The sequence below is a fragment of the Piliocolobus tephrosceles genome, chromosome 5 (genome assembly GCF_002776525.5).
Source record: "Piliocolobus tephrosceles isolate RC106 chromosome 5, ASM277652v3, whole genome shotgun sequence".
NCBI lineage: Eukaryota > Metazoa > Chordata > Mammalia > Primates > Cercopithecidae > Piliocolobus > Piliocolobus tephrosceles.
The window spans coordinates 122,419,902-122,440,967 of NC_045438.1; the positions used below are offsets into that span (position 1 = coordinate 122,419,902).

General features: G+C 36.8%; 1 protein-coding gene across 2 annotated transcripts in view; it reads left to right on the forward strand.

Moving 5' to 3' along the window:
• Positions 1-21,066, forward strand: part of RCAN2 (regulator of calcineurin 2) — a 259,448-nt gene that overhangs the window by 33,514 nt on the left and 204,868 nt on the right. For both annotated transcript variants that reach the window (XM_023212960.2, XM_023212959.2), the window contains exon 2: positions 1,952-2,178. In XM_023212960.2, the coding sequence (XP_023068728.1) occupies positions 1,954-2,178 (225 nt within the window). In that variant the 5' untranslated portion in view covers positions 1,952-1,953. The remainder of the gene's footprint in view (positions 1-1,951; positions 2,179-21,066) is intronic.

Here is a 21,066-nt window from a genome sequence, read left to right on the forward strand (position 1 = left end):
ACACACACACACACACACACACACACACACACACACACACACACACAGAGTTTTCCTATAAACTATTAATGAAAATACTACTGTTTACTGCTGTTTCAATGATGCTTTTAGTAAATATTTTTACTATTAAAATAATTGAGACTCTAATAAATGATGTTCATTAGATGTTTTATGCTAAAATACTCAAAGAACAGTATAAATAAATATGAAAGAAAATGCATGCACATGTTTCATTGAAGGTGCTAGCAGTTGAATTCCCTTTATATTAATGTTATTACATGTTTTTCCTTCTAGTTAAAAGTGTTCATCTATTTTAGATTATTTAATAAAATGTACCATATTTTTATTTAAAATAAGTATTTTGTTGATTTAAATATAGAAAATGTTGCACTAATTGGAGTTTGAAGAACTTTGTAGTACAAGAATTGTTTTATTATATTTTATATAGAAATTTTTATTTACTACAATTTTGGCGATTTGATTTTAGAGATATCACCTCATACTATTTAATTTTTGGCTCCTACCTCAACCGGGCTTAAGATTTTATATGTAATGCATTATTGCCAGAAAATGCTGCTTATCAACTCTCATTGGGGCTTTTCTAGGAAAAATGAAAATAAAAAACATAACCATCACTATGAGGTTCAAGGGTTTATTTCAGAGTTCAAGAGAGATATAAGCAGAAACTGATATTTTGTCTGGGGATCTAGAATTTGTATCTAACTAATCTTCGTGAGAGCAGAGTGATGTTCAGTGGTACCCACCTTTCTGTCCTTTGCTCTGAGCATCTGTGATGATGGGATTGAAGAACATGGAGCTTCCTGAAGATGATTCAGTAGCCATGTCATAATTTTCAGCTAGTCTTACTTGTGTAACCATGGGCAAGTTATTTCACTTTCTGAGCCTCTTAACTATTGAGCTTTGAGCAGAGTAGTATCACAGGCATGAAAATAGGTACAAAAGAAGAACGTAGATCCCATCCTTGGACTATATGGGGATATTGACCTAATCCACTAAATTATATACCAGTATCAAAAAATGCAAAAACTCTGCAGTTAGGCAAACTACAAATATAAGGGGTGAGAAAATAACAGAAGGGTTAAACACAGGTCGGTGAAATCAATACTGGAAAGCTTTAGGGGGCAAGGAGGGAGGGGGACCTATGCACCACGGATTGGCCACGCTAATGCTGATTTTTTAGGATCTGGACCTGGTTCACAAATGACTTGAAGTAATTATCTTAGAAGAGGAAATACGTGTGTGTGTGCGCGCGCACGCACGCTTACTCTCAATGTGGATTAACTATTACCTATTAGAGTTATCATGATCAGGATTCAGGTGCTGATGAAGTAGATCGTACTTCCTTAAATATAGGCTTCTACTTATTTTGATCTGTTTCATTCCTGTGGCATAGGAGAGTAAGCTCTGGCGCCAGTTTCCCTGAGTTTGAATCCTAGCCCTGCCATATTGTCAGTGGTCTTGTAAAAGTTACTTAATTACTTTGTTCCTCTGTTTTCCCATCTGTAAGATGGGGATAATATTGATACAAACCTTATAGACTATTGTAGAGATTAAATAGGATAGTTAATGTATGTAATTGATGTTCTAAATGCATATAAATCATTTAGAATAGTGCCTGGAACTCAATACATGATAGGCATTAGTAGTAGTGGTGGTGGTGGTGATCTCCATTTCCTACACCTGCTTGTTTGTCTTAAAAAACCATAGTACTGACTCAGTTCTTGCCCCAAAGCAGAGCTGTATGGGAAATTCTGATTCACGGATCAAGGGAACCATGCAAACTCGCAGATCTTCTCCCTTCCAATATCCCCTGCCTCTCCTCCTAATCGTACTCCACTGTTCTGCCCCTGACAATCCAAAACTGTGACCCGAAAACTGAGTTTTAAGGAATTTGTTCTTCAGTAACACATGCTCGTCTTTGTATCCCCAGGAATGAGGGGAGAATCATACTTCATCGGAATGAGGAGCCCGGGACAGCAGGGACACATCCCTGAAGATGGAGGACTTTTCTTACTGTGTTGCATAGACAGGGACTGGGCTGTCACTCGTTGTTTTGCAGAAGAAGCCTTTCAAGCAATCACTGACTTCAATGACCTCCCCAACTCGTTGTTTGCGTGCAATGTTCACCAGTCAGTATTTGAAGGAGAAGACAGCAAGGTAAGATGCCTTTTTCTGTTCCTGAAACATGGGGAGATGTGGCATTATCTCAAAGTAATCCTGTTGTTCATTTGTGGTTGGTGTTTTGAAGGTTTTGAAAATGTTTACTTGGCTCTATTTTTGGCATGTGTACCAGGATAAGAAAATCCCGTTCTGTTATCAACTAACTTTAGAGGTGCATCTGACAGGTTTGTAGATGAAAATATGTTGAATCAAATTGAGTCCTCTGTGACTAATAGGTCTGTCTAGCAAAACAAGTGGTGTTAATGTGGATGGTAGGAAATGCCCCTTAGGCTAGGAAGCAGATGTCTTAAACTCCTAAACGTTTCCTTTTCCCCTACTCTGCCATAAATATAATTTGCCTTTCTCAAAACAGTATAAACTCCATTTTACCTCTAACCTTCCTGCAGCTTGATGAATGTTCTAAAAAAGCCTTCTTAAACTGTGAGCCAAGTCTCACAGTAGATATTAGAGAAGGTAAGTTGGTTGGCATCTGAGTCCTTCTTTGCTCACTGATACCATGGTGGTATTGCCATGTGTGTGTTGTAAGAATTTGAATGAAGCAGTAACTCCTCAATTTGAAATGATTGGGGAATGAGGTTTTCTATGTATTAACATTTTCCATCTTCCCATTTTAAGAAACAGACTTAACTTAGTGTAAATGTTTTTGGCAATCACAGTAAATATTCCATTTGGAAACCTTTCCAAAGTTTATTTCAGATTTCTCTGACCTTTAAATGGGAGTATCTAGATGGATTAAACCTTCCCTTGTGGATGTAGATTCTTAGTTATAAAAGCCACTATTATACTACTGAAACATGGACAAAATATTTTGGATAAAGGGCCTTTTTTTCTTTTTTCTTTTTTGTTTTGTTTTGTTTGAGACGGATTCTCGCTCTGTTGCCCAGGCTGGAGTGCAGTGGCCTGATCTTGGCGCACTGCAAGCTCTGCCTCCTGGGTTCAGGCCTTTCTCCTGCCTCAGCCTCCCCAGTAGCTGAGACTACAGGCGCCCGCCACCATGCCCGGCTAATTTTTTTGTATTTTTAGTAGAGACGGGTTTCATCATGTTAGCAAGGATGGTCTTGATCTCCTGACCTCGTGATCCGCCCGCCTCCGCCTCTCAAAGTGCTGGGATTACAGGCGTGAGCCACTGCGCCCAGCCGGGCCTTTTTGTTTTTCTAAACTAAAGTATATGACTCTGTGTGAGATACAAGAGTAGGCTTTATGATTGCTGTTTCACAAACTTTTGCTCTTTGTGCCCATTGCTGAAGTCTGTGTCTGGCACAATTACTGGAAGTCTGATTTATGGATATGATTGATTTTGTAGACAATCCTGATAGCCACAGAGAAAACCATCCAAGAGAATTAGGAGTTATTTTAAGCCGTTTAAAGATATTTTTATAATGATATCAGTTTGGAGTTGAACTGTTGAAATTATGGGCTGAAAATAGCTTGAAATGCAAGGAATTATATATAATTAGAATCTCCAGTGCAATGATCATCAGACTATTTAAAGTAAGAAAGTGGCATATGCCAATTTCTTCTTTGAAAGAAACTGGGAATTTTGTTATTGGATTATAACCAGATTATCACAAATGATAATTTACTCAGGGCAAGTAGTGTCCTCTGAAATATACCTGCCATAAACTGTAAAGCAATAGTCTATGTATTCTCATTATATCATCAATTTCTGTAAATATCACAATTAGAAGGATTTTCCTTAGAGATTTAATTGGGGTTTTGATTCTTTCCTTTTAAAATACTTCCCAGTAGATTGAAACAATGAGACCTAGGAAGGTGCTAATGTCATTTAGCAGTGCTGCTCAAGAATGGCTGATTAACTGAATTAGAACTGAGGACATAGAAGGACAAGGGCTGGTGGGGGGAGTTCATGAGAGTCTGCACACATCTATTTTGATATTCTGATTTGTGACTGAATAATGGATTACAAGATTTTCTCATCTTATGTGTATATGAAGTTTGTGCATAGCAGTTTGGGAAATAGTATTTGGTTTTAGGATGACCTTGATAAAATTTTGAGGCAAAATAAACAAGAATATAGTTAATCGCACTCAGTTTCAAATGATTTAGATCACAATTTTACAACCATGGAGGTGAATTTTATAATTGGCCAAAGTCTATGTAATTCAGCTTACTAAATCAGAAAGTCTTCTACCTCGGGGAGATTTTTTTTATTTTACACTTCCTTTTGTGGACAGTCTTTAGGATACCAAATAATCTGACATGGATTTAGTTTTGATTTAATTATATCTATATGGTTGAAGGTGACAAAACAAGATAATCAGATACCAGATAAGTTGACACTAGCCAGAAGGCATGATCACTGGGACTCCAGAAAAAAAAGTGGAGAGTATTGTGGCATCTCATTTTCACTGCCATATTTTTCTTCCAGACCCAGAAATTCATATTGCTTTCCTTTAACCTCCTTTTAAACTATTATAATAAAATCACTTATTTTAAGACATTAAGTATCATACTCCATTCTGTCAGAATATTCTTTCCACAAGGTTTAGATTTCATGAATCTGAGCCGTCAAGTCTGATGATGGGTACTTTTCCCAAAGGGTGGACATTTTAGGCACTGTGATAAGTTGGTGGGGAGATATTTTTAGGCAGGGGTAAAAGAAGCAAAAAGCATTTCCAGCACTCCTTGTATTTGCCTATGGGCAAGGCTGGCCATGGTAATTGTTTTTATATTTGGCTTTGGGAAGATGTATTCAGCAGCCTGGAATTATAGCAGTGGGTGGAGACATCAGAAATGATGCTTAGCCTTCATTTCCAAGGTTTAGGAGGGTAGGTGGTTTCATATGTAATTTGTTTTGGCAGAGTCCTTTCTTTTTTGGCAAAGCCTGCTTCTGAAATCCTTGTGTCTTGATATTGACGGATTTGGGTTTAGCCTTTGTCCTACAATTATTATAAAGTATATATTTAACTTCCATAGTTGGGTAGGAATTAAACCTTTTGCTTTCTGTCACAAATGAGTCTTGCAGCATTCTCTTCTCTATTTTCCCACGTCTGAGATACCTTTTCGTTTTTGAGGAAATTTATGGGGTACTAAATGGGACTTCTGGTAATATAGGTAACAGCACAGGATATGATCTGGATCTGTTTATTTCTGTATCACTTTGTTCTATTCAAAGTGATAAATATTCTGATATGCTCATTTCTGTTGTCCTATTTACATTCTAAGTTCTGACACCTAAAGCACATGTCGAAAAACAGCTTTGTGTTGTCCGTAATGTTCATTCCAATTTTCAGTTAGGCAGAATTCTGTGAGATTGTATTTTGATTTGATGCTTTTGCAATGAGTGAGCACATACTTCATTGAGGCTTGTTGTGGTCCAGATGGTTGAGATTTGTTTATATAACACAAAGGAGAACTGGAGCTGGAGGAAATTGGCATCTGAAACCAATAAATGCAGATTGCTGTTTGCGTGCTACAGCTTGAAGTATAAATATTTTTGTATGAAACACATTTAAAACTGTGATCTTCACAGTATCCAACACCTGAAAATTACTAGGGTACATTTCTCTTTAGAGCGCTCCCCTGGGTTCATCTTTTGGGATCCAGCTGGGCTGCAGAAGTCATCCTGAGGAAGGTGAGGCTGGGAAGGTTGTCCTTTGAGCAGCCTTGTGTCTGTACTAAAGACAGATAAGGGTCTGCTGGGTTGGATGTTGGAATGCACTGCTTGCTAAAGGGGAACAGTGAAGCAATGACTATGAAATGTTTAGCCAAATTCAACTGAATAAGGAGAAACCTGAAAGGTGACTTTTTTAAAAAAAATTATTGTACTTTAAGTTCTGGAATACATGTGCAGAACATGCAGGTTTGTTACATAGGTACACACGTGCCATGGTGGTTTGCTGCACCCTTCAACCTGTCACCTACATTAGATATTTCTCTAAAATATGAATTTATTCAATTTATTAATAATTATAACAGCAGCAGCAAATACCTATATAGCATTTGGCATGGTGCCAGGTGCTTTACATGAGTCCTTTAGTTGTCATGACAACCCTATGAGGGTAGTATCTTTCTGTAACTCTACTTCCTGGGTGCATGTCAGGATTGTATTCCCTGCACCCTACTGGCTGTTTCTGCCCGATGTGTAAGCAGAAGTGACTTGTGTCATTTCTAGGCCAAGAATGTAATGTACCAATCCTGAAGAACGTTCCTTTTGCTCTGTTAGGGAAACTGGCATTGTGCCAAGTAGTGCTGGCTTGGGCAGTTTGGGTCCTGGAGTAAGGACAGTGATGATATACGGTAGAATCCTAGCTAACCTATGATGAACATGTAATGCAACAAGAAAAGTAAACAAATAAGAACTTTTGTTGGTTCAGGCCACTGGATTTTGGGGTTTGTTATTATAGTATAAATTAATCCATCTAGATTGATATAATAAGTATCATTATCCCTATTTTTCAGGAGAGGACACTAGAGAGCAGAGACTTTGCCCATGGTCTAAGGTAGTAGTGGCCAAGGCAGGATTCAAATCTAGGCTGCCAGGCTACAGAGTTCATGCTTTTAAACATTATGCACTACTGCCTCCTGATATACAGATATTTATTGAAAGCAGGTATGATATTTGGCTCTGGGGATGCAATGGTAAACAAGATAGGCTTAAATTTAATTTATGATGTACCGAGAGAGGTCTATTCAAAATAAGCAAACAAATAATAGACATAATAAATGCTGATGGTGATGCCAAAACAAAAGGACATTTAGCATATTTTCAACTACATTCATTCCCTTACACACACAGACAGACATACACACATCACACATGAACATACACAGTTGTTTAAAAATAAGGGGGTAATTCTGCCAACCATTAAAGAGTATGTTCTACTAGAATGGGCATGTGGTGAGAGACCTGGCTCTACTGTTCTTTTAGTCTTTGTGTGTCTTGTAAATAGATCATTGCAATGCATTGCAAGTAGCTAGAGTGATTCTAATATTCAAAGATGTGCATTTTCATTCAGCGTATCCACTAAATCTGAACCAATTTCTTCTTCTTGAGTTCAGCTGACAAAACGCTGAGCTAGTCTAACATTGCAGGCATTATGAGAGCATCCTAAAGGATTTTCAAAGCTAAACCTGATTATTTGTGGTTTTTGCTTTATTCTAGAGGAATTTTAACTAGAGGAACTCTCAGTCTAGTTTGTAGGAGAATGTCGATGTTTACTTTAAACTTTACAACTTCAGGTCCACAATCTCTTGTCTATAGTAGTGAAATCTGCAAATTTGAAAACTGAGACTTTTTTTCACAGTCCATTTTGAGACAAAACATCACTTCATTAAAATCTGACCTGAACTGATAAGAAGCTACTTGTAGTGTGACTAGTCAGCTATTTCTCTGTAGAAATATTCCTGCCTTTAATTACTAGGGGCTGCCCCAGACATTGCTGGGACATTACACAGTATGAACCCTGTGCCCAGTATTACATATCCAAATCCCCCAATTCAGAATGCCAAACATATCACTCTTCAAGAGTTTCAGACAGTAGGTTGTAGATCTATGAAACATAAAAATGAATCTACATTCCATTTTCAAAACGAAGAATGAATTCATCATGGAAATCTGAAATGCCATAAAGTGAACAATTAAATGTATTTTGCCCATAAGATGCTCATGTCTATTTTCTTAATTTTTAAATAATTTATTTTTAATTGATTAACAAAAATTATATATACATTTATTGTATACAATATGATGTTTTGAAATATGTATGCATTATGTAATGACTAACGAGCTAATTAACGTATACATTATCTCACATACTTATTACTTCTTTGTGGGGAGAATGTATAAAATCTACCTTCCTAGTGATTTTAAAAGTACAATAGATTATTTTTAACTAAAGTCACCATGTTGTAGAATAGATCTTTTGAGCTCATTCCTCCTGTCCAGCTGAAATTTTGTAGCCTTTATTCAACAACTCCCCAGCCCCTGGTAAGTACCATTCTACTCTTGGTTTCTGTGTGTCTGACATTTTTGTAATTCACATGTAGGTGAGATTATGTAATATTTGTCTTTCTGTACCTGGCTTATTTCACTTAACGTACTGTCCTTCATTTTCATCCATGTTGTGCAAAGACAGGATTTCCTTCTTGTTTAAGGCTGACTAGTATTTCATATATACCACATTTTCTTTATCTATTCATCTATTGATGAACACTTAGGTTAAGTCCATATCCTGATAATTATAAATAATGCTGCAGTGAATGATGGAGAGCAGATATCTCTTCAACACACCAATTTCATTTTATTTAGATGTATACCCAGTAGTGGGATTGTTGGATCAAATGGTGGTTCTATTTTTAGTTTTTGAAGGAAACTCCATACTGTTTTCCATAATAACTGTACCAATGTAAATTCCCACTAACAATGTGTAACAGTTTTCGTTTCCTGACATCATCACCAACACTTTCACCTTTTTTACATTAGCCATCCTAACAGGTGTGAGGTGATATTTCATTGTGGTATTAATTTGCATTTCCCTGATCATTAGTAATGTTGAGCACTTTTTAATATACCTATTGGTCATTTGTATGTCTTCTTTTGAGAAATGGCAATTCAGCTCCTTTGCCTATTTTTAAATCAGGTTATTTGTTTTCTTGCTATTGAGTTGTTTGAGTTCCTTATGTATTTTTGGCTGCTAACTCCTTGTCAGATTTACAAATATTTTCTCTCTTTGCAAATATTATCTCCATTAATTGTTTCCTTTACTGTACAAAAGACTTTTAGTCTAATGTAATCCCATTTATTTTTGCTTTTGTTGGCTGTGCTTTTGTGATCATATCCAAGAAATCATTACCCAGACCAAAGTCAACAATTCTTTTCATACATTTTCTTCTAGTAGTTTTACAGTTTTAAGTCTTATGTAAGTCTATTTCATTTTGAATTTATTTTTGCTTATGGCATGAGCTAAAGTTCTGATTTCATTCTTCTGCATGTGGCTATCCAGTTGTCCCAACATTATTTATTAAAGAGACTGTTTTTCTTCTTTGTGTGTTCTTGGCACCTTTGTGGAAAATCAATTGACTATAAATGCATGGATTTATTTCTGGGCTTTCTATTCTGTTCCATTGGTCCATGTGCCGGTTTTTATGTTAGTACCATGATGTTTTGATTACTATAACTTGGTAGTATATTTTGAAGTCAGCTTTTTTCTTTTTACTCAAGATGGTTTTGGCTATTCAGAGTCCTTTGTGGTTCCATATACATTTTAGGATTGTTTTTTCTATTTCTGTGAAAAAATGTTATTGGAATTTTGTTAGAGATTGCATTGAATCTATAGATTGCTGTCTGTAGTATGAATGTTTTAATAATAGTAATTCTTCTAGCCACTGAAGATGGAATATCTTTTCATTTATTGTGTCTTCTTCAGCTTCCTTCATTATGTTTTATAGTTTTCAGTGTACAGGTCTTTCACTTCCTTGGTTAAATTTATTTCTAAGTATTTGATTTTTCTTAGCTTTTGTAATTTGGTTGGTTGTTTTAGTTTCTTTTCCAGGTAGTTCTTTTTTAGTATATAGAAATGTTACTGATTTTTGTATTTTGGTTTTGTATCCTACAACTGTACTGAATTTGTTTATTATTCTAACAGTTGTTTGACAGAGTGTTTAGGGTTTTCTATGTATAAGGTCATGTAATCTGCAGATAGGGACAATTTAACTTCTTCCTTTCCAGTTTGGATGCCTTTTATTTCTTTCTCTTGCCTAATTGCTTTGGCTAGAATTTACAGTATTATGTTGAATAAAATTGGTGAGAGTGGGCTTCCTTGTCTTGTTCCTAATCTTAGAGGAAAATCTTCCACCTTTTCAATGTTAAGTATGGTGTCAGTTGTGAGTTTGTTATATATGGCCTTCGTTATTTCGAAGTGCATTCCTTTGACAACTAATTTGTTGAGAAATTTTATTATGAAAGAGTGTTGAATTTTGTCAAATGCTTTTTCTGTTTCTATTGAGATGACCATATGTTTTTTATCCTTCATTCTGTTAATGTTGTGTATCACATTTACAGATTTGCATTTCTTGAATTATTCGTGCTTTACTGTGATAAATCTCACATGATTGTGGTGAACAATCATTTTAATGTGCTGTTGAATTTAGTTTACAGGTATTATGTGGATGCTTTTTGTATCTGTGTTCATTAGGGATACTGGTCTATAATTTTCTTGTCTTTGTGGTATAGTTGTCTGACTTTGGTATCGGGATAATACAGGCTTTGTAAAATACGTTTGGAAGTATTCCTTTTTCAATTTTTTGGGGAAAAGTTTGATAATAATTGGTTTCAGTTCTTTAGATGTTTGTTAAAATTCAGTAATAAAGTGATTGTGTTCTGGGCTTTTCTTTGGTAGGAGACATTTAATTACTGATTTGATCTTTTTACTTGTTATTGGTCTGTTCATGTTTTCTTTTTCTTCATGATTCAGTCTTGGTAGGTTTTATGTCTCTAGGAATTTATCCATTTCTTCTAAGTTATCCAACTGTTGGCATATAATTATTCATAGTAATTTCCTATGATCCTTTGTATTCCTGTGGTATCAGTTCTAATGTCTCCTCTTTCATTTCTGATTTTATGTGAGTCTCTCAGATTTTTTTTATTAATCTAGCTTAAGGGTTGTTGATTTTGTTTATCTTTTTAAAAGGCCAACTCAGTTTTATCGATCATTTCTACTATTTTTCTAGTCTATTTAATTTATTTTCTGATATTTATTATTTCCTTTATTCTACTAACTTTGGGCTTAGTTTGTTCTTTTCTTTTTAATTCCTTGTTGTATGATGTTATGTTTCTTGTTTGAAATCTTCTTTTTCGATGTAGGCATGTATTGCTATAAGTTTTTTTCTTAGATATATTTTGCTGTATCTCATAGTATGCTAGTAGGTTTTAGTATTTTGTGTGTCCATTTGCATTTGTCTCAAGATATTTTTAAATTCTTCTTTGATTTATTGGTTGTTCAGGAGCATCTTGTTAAATTTTTATGTATTTGTAAATTTTCTGGAATTCTTTCTGTTATTGTTCTCTAGTTTTATATACCATGGTGGTTTAAAAAGATATTTGATATGATTTTAATCTTTTAAAATTTGTTAAGACATTTTTGTGGTCTAATATGATCTATCCTGGAGAATATTATGTGTATACTTGAAAAGAATGTATATGTATCCTGATACTGTTGGATTGGATCTTTTGTATATGTCTGTTAGGTTTATTTGGTCTAATGTGCAGTTTAAGTCTGATGTTTCCTTACTGATATTCTGTCTGGATTATCTATCCTTTGCTGAAAGTGGAGTATGGAAGTCCTCTACCATTATTGTGTTATAGTCTGTCTCTCTCTCTAGATCTATTAATATTTGCTTTATATTTTTAGATGCTCCAATGTTGGGCACGTGTATTTACAACTGTTATTTCTTAACAAATTAATCATTTTATCTTATATAATGACTTTCTTTGTCTTGTTCTACTTTTTTAATGTAAATTCTATTTTATCTAATATAACTAGCTACTCCTGCTCTTATTTGGTTAGCATTTACATGGAATATCTTTTTCCCTCCCTTTCCTTTTAGTATATACGTGAAGTGTGTCTATTGTAGGCAGTGTATAGTTAGGTCTTTTTTAAAAAGCCCATTCAGTCATTCAGTCATTCTTGTCTTTTGGTTGGAAAATTGAATCAATTTACACTCAAAGAAATAATTGATAGGCAAGGATTCGTTAGTACAATTTTGTTAATTGTTTTTGGTTGTTTTGTAGATGTGTTGTTCCTTTCTTTCTCTCTTACTGTGAGAGAAATTGTAATTAGATGATTTTCTTTAGTGGTATGCTTTGATTCCTTACTTTTTATGGTTTGTGTATCAACTAAAGGATTTTGGTTTGTGGTTATCATTAGGCTTACATAAAATATCTTATAATTAAAATTGACTTTTTTATGCTGACAATTTGATCACATGAAAAAACTCAATAATTTTCCTCCACTTTCTGCATTTTATGTTTTTGATGCCACAGTTTACATTGTTTTATATTATATATCCCTTAATAGTAGCTATCATTATTTTTATAATTTAGTCTTTGAACCTTCATACAAAAGATATAAGTGGCTTACGTAGAACCATTATAGTAGTGGAATATTCTGAATTTGACCGTGTACTGATTTTTACCAAGAAATTTTATACTTTCCTATGCTTGACTATATTACTAATTAGCATCCTCCTTTTCTTTCAGATTGAAGAAATCCCATTAGCATTTCTTGTAAGATAGGTCTGGTGGTGATAAACTGTCAGCTTTGTTTGTCTGGGAAAGTATTTTTCTCTCCATTTCTGAAGGACAGATTTGCTGGATCAAGATTCTTGGTTGGCAGTCCCCACCACCCCCACCCCAACCTGCCTCCATGTTATCACTTTGAATATATTATCCCACTCTCTTCTGGCCTGTAAGATCTATGTAAAAAAGTCTATTGTTAGCCCTATTGGAACATCATTACATGTAAAATGCTTCTTTCTTTCTTTTTTTTCTTGCTTTTAGGATCCTCTTTTAATCTTTGATTTTTGACAGTTTGATTATAATATGTCTTATTTTAATCTTGTTTCGTCTGAATCTTAGTGGAGACCTTCCTGTACCTGGATATTTGTATATGTTTCCAGATTTGAAATTTTTCTGCTATTATTTCTTTAACAATTTCCTAGCCCTTTATTGTTCTACTCTTACTTTTTAACTCCAATAATTTGAATACTTGCTTATGATGCAGTCCTATAAATCCCATAAGCTTCCTTTATGCATTTTCATTCACTTTAATATTTTTCATCTGACTATATATTTTCAAATAACCTGTCTTCAAGTTCACAGGCTTTCTTTTGCTTCACCAGTTCTGCTATTGACACCCTCTATTGTATTTTTAACTTTGTTCATTGCATTTTTTACCTCCAGAATTTTTTAAATAATTCAATCTCTCATATTCTGGTTGCTTATTGTTCTTCTGATTTTGTTAAAATGTTTCTCTCTATTTTACTATATTTTTGTGAGGTTTCTTAAAGCAATTATTTTGAATTCTTTGTCAGGCAGTTTACAAATCTTTATTTTGAGGGTGGTCATTGGTGCTTTATTTTATTCCTTTGTTGGTGTCATGTTTCCCTGATTGTTTCTAATTTTTGTGACTGCGTATTAGTTTCTGTGCATTTGAAGAAGTAGGGACTTATTCTAGTCTTTTTGGACTGGCTTTGTCTGGGGGAAGTCCTCTACTAGTCAGCTCATCCAGAGATTCTCAGCAGCTGGTCTGGCATGGTCCATGGGTGAACTTGCTGCTTGAGTCCTTGGACAGCCTATCCTGGTGCCTGGGTCAGCAGGTGGGCAGGCCTGGTGTTTGAGTCCGTAGGGTTAGGCCTGGAGCCTGGATCTACTGAGATAAACGTGTTGATTGGGTCTATGGGATTGTACGTAGGGCCTTTGTCCATAAGGACAGGCCTAGAGCCTGAGTCTATAGAAGCTGGCCTGAAGCCTGGGTTTATAGAGGCTGACCTGGTACAGGGGTGCTCTTTGAGGCTGAGTCTGCAGGGGCTGGCTAGATGCTGGGTATAGACCTGATTTCTAGGTTCACTGGGACTTTCCTGAAGTCCGAGTCCACAGGGTCTGGCTTGGCACTGTAGTAGGCCTGGAGCCTGTATCAACTGCAGCGTGGGGACACTGGAACTGGCCAAGGGCCTAGGGATGGCCTGTCGCTAGGACAAGTGTGGAACCTGGGACAAGTGTGGAGCCTGGGGGCCGGATATGCAGGTGTTGGCCTGGAGGCTAGGTACATGAGGGGAGGCCTGGGTCTTGGGGTCGCAGGTGCTGTCCTGGTACCTGGGTCCATAGGGGTGGTCCTGGAGCCTAGCTCTGTGTGTAGAAGCCCAGCAGTGAGGTCTACTGGGATATACCTAGCCCCTGGGTCTGCTGGAACAGGCCTGGCCCATGAATATGCTGGAGCATGAAGCTGCAGGGACTGGCATGGAAAATGAAGCTGTAGGGACTGGCTTGGCATTGGGCAGGCTCTTGGAACCTCTGTCTTTGAGTGTTAGCCTGGTAACTGATGCCAGGGTTGCCAACCTGGCAAAGGGGCAAGTCTAAAGCCTGGGACTTTGTGGGCTGACCTGGGGCCTGGGGCCATGGGAGTTTGCCTGGAATCTGAGTCCATGGGTACCAGTACAATGACTAGAGCTGTGAAGGGGCTCATGTCTTTTGGAAATAAAGGATACATTCAAGCTAGGGTGACCATTGTATATAAATACTGTCTGTGTAGCCCTCCCCAAGCCAAACTCTGACACTCACTGAGTCTTTCTTTGAATATCTATAGATTAAAGCCTTTGGCCTTGACCTGCTTGTGCAGCCCACATCCCTTCATTCTAGCTCCTCACTAATGGTCTGGTCTGGGTCTATAGGAGGGACTCTTAGCCCATGAAACAGATAGTTACTGCTCCATGCACTTGACTCAGGGAGCTTAAATTGTAAAATGTTTTATATCAACTACCCAGACATATTTTCCTTTTCTTCATTTACATTTTCTTCTCTAGACCCTGAAGCCCTTCAAGGCAGACATAATTTATATTTTTGTCTTCTTTGTATTTCTAGTGCCTTGCAAAGGGCCTGACACAGAGTAGGTGCTCAGTCAATATTGAATTGAAACTCTTCCTAAACAGTGACCAAATTAAGACATAGAGAGATGAATTTGCCAGAAATCAGCTGATTATTCGGGGAGATAAAAAAGAGTGAGGCTTTCTGACTTTTAAGTCCAATTCATTACCCACTGTGCATCACTGTCTGAATTGTACTGTGGAAAGCAGGTTCTAAAAACAAAGTTGGCTATACATCAGCACAAACTTCCATGTAGAAGAATGTAAGGCAGAAAGAACTCAGGCGATTCAGAAGCAATGCTCAAGCCAAATGTAAATGTACTGAATCCAAATCACTCTTGTAGTTAAGATTTGACGTTCATAAAGAAACCTGCTATATACGTCAATTTATATTTATGTAATGTTCAAAATTTTTAGAGGGGACTGACTCATTTAGTAAGCCAAGTGAATAAAAAATTAGAAGTGTCTTAAGCACATTTATTTTTATAACTACATCGAGGAGAAGAAAAGGGGGATGGGTAAAAAGAGAGTAGCAATAAAAGCAATAAATAAAATAAATATTTATATTATTATGTTTATATTATTACAATAAATAAATAAATAAGTTTAAAAAGATAACAATAAAAGCAAAATCTGGTGCTTTGGAAGACCCTAGAAAACATTAAGGCTAGTTGGAAAATTCATGCCAGGGATCTGTAACAAAGAATAAACATGAAGATAATAATTCATTATGGTTTCAGTATCACTGAATATATATTGTAAAAATAAAACAGAAGTGAACTATGGGAACTTGAGGGTGGGAAAATGGATCACCAAATACTAGTTTTAAATATGAAAGCAGGTAACAGTTAAATTAGACATAAAATATTTGAGGAATACTTAGGAGTTTCACTGTTTTTCTTGTGTTGTTCATTCGTTATAGGTAAAAGTGACATTTATATTTATGTTTGTTGTCTTAAGGAATATTTAAATTGTTGAAAGGGCATGCATATCATTGTACTCAGGAGGTTAAATCTGTTTTTGTTTTCTTGTTTTTCCCGAACAGTGACTGAGACCCATGATTAGTTACTGCTAATCACTTGGGGGCACCTGCTAGATGAGAGGCCCAGTGTGGGGCAGATTTGAAAGCTACTGTAGGACATTTTATGAAACCTTAACCTTTCTTAAAGTGACTAAAATATTCCAGAGGCATATTTAGTGTCTTGCTTCTCCACAGTACTGAGTGACCCCCTAGGGCCCAAGAGCCTGACAAGCTATTCTAAAAGTCCCACTTAACTACCTGAAAATAATTGAGACAGTGGAGAGAATTAAACCTGATGGATACAGAGTTGAGAGTATTTGGATTCTGTGCCAAAGAGTGGGTAAACATATATTCTTGATGACACTTGGTGAAAGATGACTGCCATGTTCCATTTAGTCTGGTATGATATTAAAGAGGGACATGGAGCTTTTTGTTCCCCCATTTGCAAAAATGGGTACTTGGAACCCATTTCATATGGTTTCCATTAGAGCTGCTTCTAGTCTATATAGTGACTGTGAATTATTAAAATGAGCAGAAGCAGTCTTAAGGCATACTGCCTGGGGAAAGGAAGATGACTTTGTAAAAATAGTGTCTTTCCCTCTAGGCTGATGGAATGCATGCAACCCTGAACAGAGTGCCTTGGTGGCAGTGGGGTGCATAGGCTAGATTTCATCCACCACTCGCTTCCTGGGCCAGGAGCTCCTGCGAAGTACACAAAGACATAACCGTCATAGGGGCCATGAAAATTTCAAAGTATTTCAAATTTTAAAAGATATATAAATTCAAAGGTAACTATTGAGTTCTGTTGTCTAAGAACATTACTTTTTTCAGAGGCAATTTCAGAGCTAGAACCCAGGGGTAAGATGAGCTTTATCATTATTATTTTCTTTAGTCTCAACAGCTGAGGATGTCGTCGGCTTCATCCTTCATGTCTTGACTTCCTTGAATTTAGTCTTAGTTTGGTGGGCATGAAATTCTTGATCGCCTCAGTCAGTGAGAACCAAAGAAAGTCAGAGTTTTGATTTCAACTTTAAAACTCCTCCAAGGTGACCATCGCAGCAGGCCTGGCATTTAGCTCAATGGATGGGATCGGTGTGATATAGATGGGCTGAGTGCCAGTTCCATTAATACCCTGTGCTGTTTTCTCTGTGAGAGTAGGGTTATTAGTGTGCTGTGCTGTATAGACTTCCTTATTACCTGTTCATTGATAATTTTATGCTTACGGTGTTCAACCATATGCCCCTGCCCCTTTTAGCAAAATGGGCATGTATAGAAACAGAACATGTATAGTTAATTTTTTTAGTTTTATCAGTTTCTGCTAATGTTCTATTTTACTGGGAATCTTGTATCATATAGCCTGACCATTATTTTAAACATAAATACCATAATCTTATCAGTGTTTTAAGAGAGAGACTTGCTGATCAGGTACATGATAGTTAAGGTTTTTAATCAACCACATTCAAATATCATGCCTCATACTTTGTTCAAAACGTGCCCTTCCCCCCAAAAAATTTTTAGCTATTATTAACTCCAAATTATTTAGTATAATGTATTATTTATAGATAGAATGCTCTGTGTCATATGATGGTCTAGTCTTTACATTCCAACTGGGTGTTTGTAAGTGTCTTGAGGTTGGAAGAGCAACCTCCTCATTCTTAGGGTGTCCCAGATGTTGAATACAGCTCTGTAACATGATTTGAGTGTTGGATTCAGAAGCACTTGGGTCCAAATCCTGCCTTGACAATGTAGTAGTTATTTCATCTTTGCCAACTTAAAAATATCTTTGAAACTCAGTTCCATTTTTTATAAAATGGTGTTGACAATACCTTGTTTATTGGCTTGTTATGTGATTAAATGAGATAAAGTAGACAGAGGAGGTAGCCTAATACTAGACCTTCTTGGTAATCATGTTCCCTTCCTCACTCTTCTTCATTCCCCTCCCTACTACCCAGATCTGTGACTGTCTATCTCTGGTTCAAGGAAGGAAGGAGGTTTTCTAATAACCAGGTGTTTTTCTAAAAATATGTAGACCTAGAGAGCACATGTCTATGGAATCTGGAAGAAAGACTTAGGCAGATCCTTGCAGAATTATAACAAAGTTGTGCTTTTATATCATAGCCTTGAATTTTAAGGAAGGTTAATCTCTGTTTCCACATGGAAACTGTTTCTTCAATTGTTTTAGGACACTTTTTGTTCACTGTTTCCCATATAAGGTTCATGTGATACTTTTCTTTTAGAACTAGTTCCAGAAAGACTTAGTTTACTCTAGGGAACTGGTATTTTTTCTCAATAGGAGGATTATGTGATTTATGTGTTTTTCTTTTTCTCTGGCTTCTAGGAAAATCAAATTAAAAATTAGTATTCAGTCATAGCAACTCTCTTTTTTCTTATTTATCCTGATATTTTATTTCTTATATATTAACCTAATTATGTATATATGTAATAGAAGATATTTTTCTGAATTAACTCTTCAAACTTTGTTCACATTTTAATGAATACTTTAACAATCATCTTTTAACATGTAAAGATGTCCAGTGATCATTAAGGATGTATTTTGCAGATGTTTTAAATTCCATTGTGAATAGAAAAAAAATCACCTAAGTTAATACGGTATTTTTAGAGTAACAGGCACACAAACTTTTTTTTTTTTTTTTTTTTTTGCCGTGACTCATATGGTTTAGAAAAATAGTTTTTAAACATCTTCAAGGAAAAGAATGTAACTTGGCAATCACAATTGACAACAACATCTTCCAGGAACATGTGCCATCTAGGTCCACATGGTTTTAGAAAAGCACTGGGTAATTTAACTGTCTTTAAGTTTTACTCTTAAATGTGATCATTATTCTAATATTGATTCATGAGGAAATGAACACTTATAAACCATTTGAGGATATGTGTATTCAAGTTTGTCCTCATCATAGATCAGTCTGATTTTGAACTCTAAAGGCTTAGAGACACATTATTTCATGGGAAGATGCTGTAGTTTCAATGTCTGATGCTTGAGAGTTTTATTCTTTCCCTCAGATGATTTTTTGTTGATATTACGATCTGTCAAGTTGTGGAACTTGGAACAGAAGTCCACTTAAAACTTACCATTGTGCAGCTTAAGTTCAAGTCTTTGCAAGGGGCACATGAGAGGAAAGTTGTTTTACTCTTCAACTAGCCTCATTAGAAATTTTCAGGGAATGAGAGTCTTCAGTGTCATAAATGTGGCAGTGATAATCAGCTTTTATTACACATGCTTTTTATATGTAGACTTGTTCTAAATATGGGAGTAGGGAGGGTAGGGACATGATAATTTAGAAAGAGGAGGAGAAAGTGAGTATACATTTGGTTACCTAGTCCTACCTTTGCCCAGCCTCCTTGACAACCAGGTTTTCAAGTCCAGTGGGGTTTTCTTTCCCCCACAAACATGTCTGAGTTCACATACCTAAGTATGGTCCCTTTCAAAGCGATTCCTCTTTAGGCACCACTCCCTGATTGCTCATTTTTTGCGATATCTTGAGTGGTGCAAAACGTATGTATTTAGAGTGAATTTGAATTGGTGGAAGCAAGTCATTTATAATTAACTATGGTGACTCATGTGAGTAACCAACCCAGGTAAAAATAATTTCTATTTAAACACAACATGCACATAAACCATAATAAGAAATAGCTACAAAACACCAGGAATGATTTCCTTTTGGAACTTTTGAACTGATATTTGGGAATTTCAGAAATGCACAATGAAAGCATTGCTGCAACAAGTTCACGTTTTTGAATAAGAAAGACTCAGTTGTACTGTAAAATTTAGTGTCTTACATCAGGTACATTTTAAAATTATACTTTATAATGCATCCAGCCTTGACTCTCAGACCCCATGTTTCTTGCTGAACAGAGCAAGCCTTAAGAACAAAGAAATGGGCTCTGTAGTGTGAGGAACATCCTGTCTCCAAGTATCTCCTACAGTGGTCTAGAGTCTTTCGAAACCTAAAGGCTGTTTTCTGATTAAGAATCTTCTTTTTAATGAACATAACCCTGAAAGATATTATATTGTAAGATACATCTAAGATATGTCCTAAGATACTCTAAGATATACAATGTAAGTACCCAGGGAAGAACAGTGACTTACAAATACACTAACTAAGCGAAAGAGCACTGCAGCTATCAGTCAATCAGCCATCAATTATTTAATAATTATTCAAACTGTACCACGTCCCAAGTATTGCTCTTGGCACTGGGAGTACCAAGATGAATGAAATGCAAGCCCCCATGAAGCTTCATGTTTACTGAGATCTGAAAAGTATAGTACAAGTTAGGTGAAGTGAGAGATGGAGGCAGAAGGAGTGTATTATAAGAGCTCAGGGTATGGGCACTAAGAGAGAAGAGGGAAGGCTCTGGAATATTTTTTCTATATTTTATCATATATAGAGCAAGGAGGCAGCTCAGTGTATCCTGGCAGCTGCTTCCCTCATGGTGACCAGGACATTGTTCAGCTCCCCTCACCCCTGCTTGGCATGGCTATGTGTCCCCACCCTTTTCTTGGTGAACCTGACAGTCCTATTGTCCTTCGAGACCTTGAGCTCCATGATCTGTCACTCCTATGGGGTAAAGCCACACACTGCTTGGATCATATCCTGCTTGAACTCTGAGTGCTTGGTGAGGTGCCTGCGGTGGCAGCTGTGCCTTGGCTTACTCACGCTCTTGGTCACCTTGTGGCCCTGTTGAGTCCTATGGCCATGGGATAGCATGGAGCCATGGCTGCCATGCTTCGGTGGCTGCTGTCACAGAGACGAGTCTCGCTGTGTCACCCAGGCTGGAGTGCAGTGGTGCCATCTTGGCTCACTGCAAGCTCCACCTCCCAAGTTCACGCCATTCTCCTGCTTCAGCCTCCCTAGTAGTTGGGACTACAGGCACCCGCCACCATGCCTGGCTAACTTTTTGTATTTTTTTAGGAGAGACGGGGTTACACTGTGTTGGCCAGAATGGTCTTGATCTCCTGACCTCGTGATCCACCCACCTCAGCCTCCCAAAGTGCTGGGATTACAGGCATGAGTCAGAAATGTTTTTATTCTTTGTTTTAAGCTACACCTTGCACCTGTACAAGAGTCTCCAAATGGACCCATCCCATGCCATAAAATGTGCTGGCTGTCAGGACTTTTCAGGCCCTCCTCTTGTGTAATCAGCATTGTTGTCCTGTCACACAGGACCTTTTTTGAAAGGATGACTGATGAGTGGGGGTGACAGGGAAAGAGTGGCCTTTG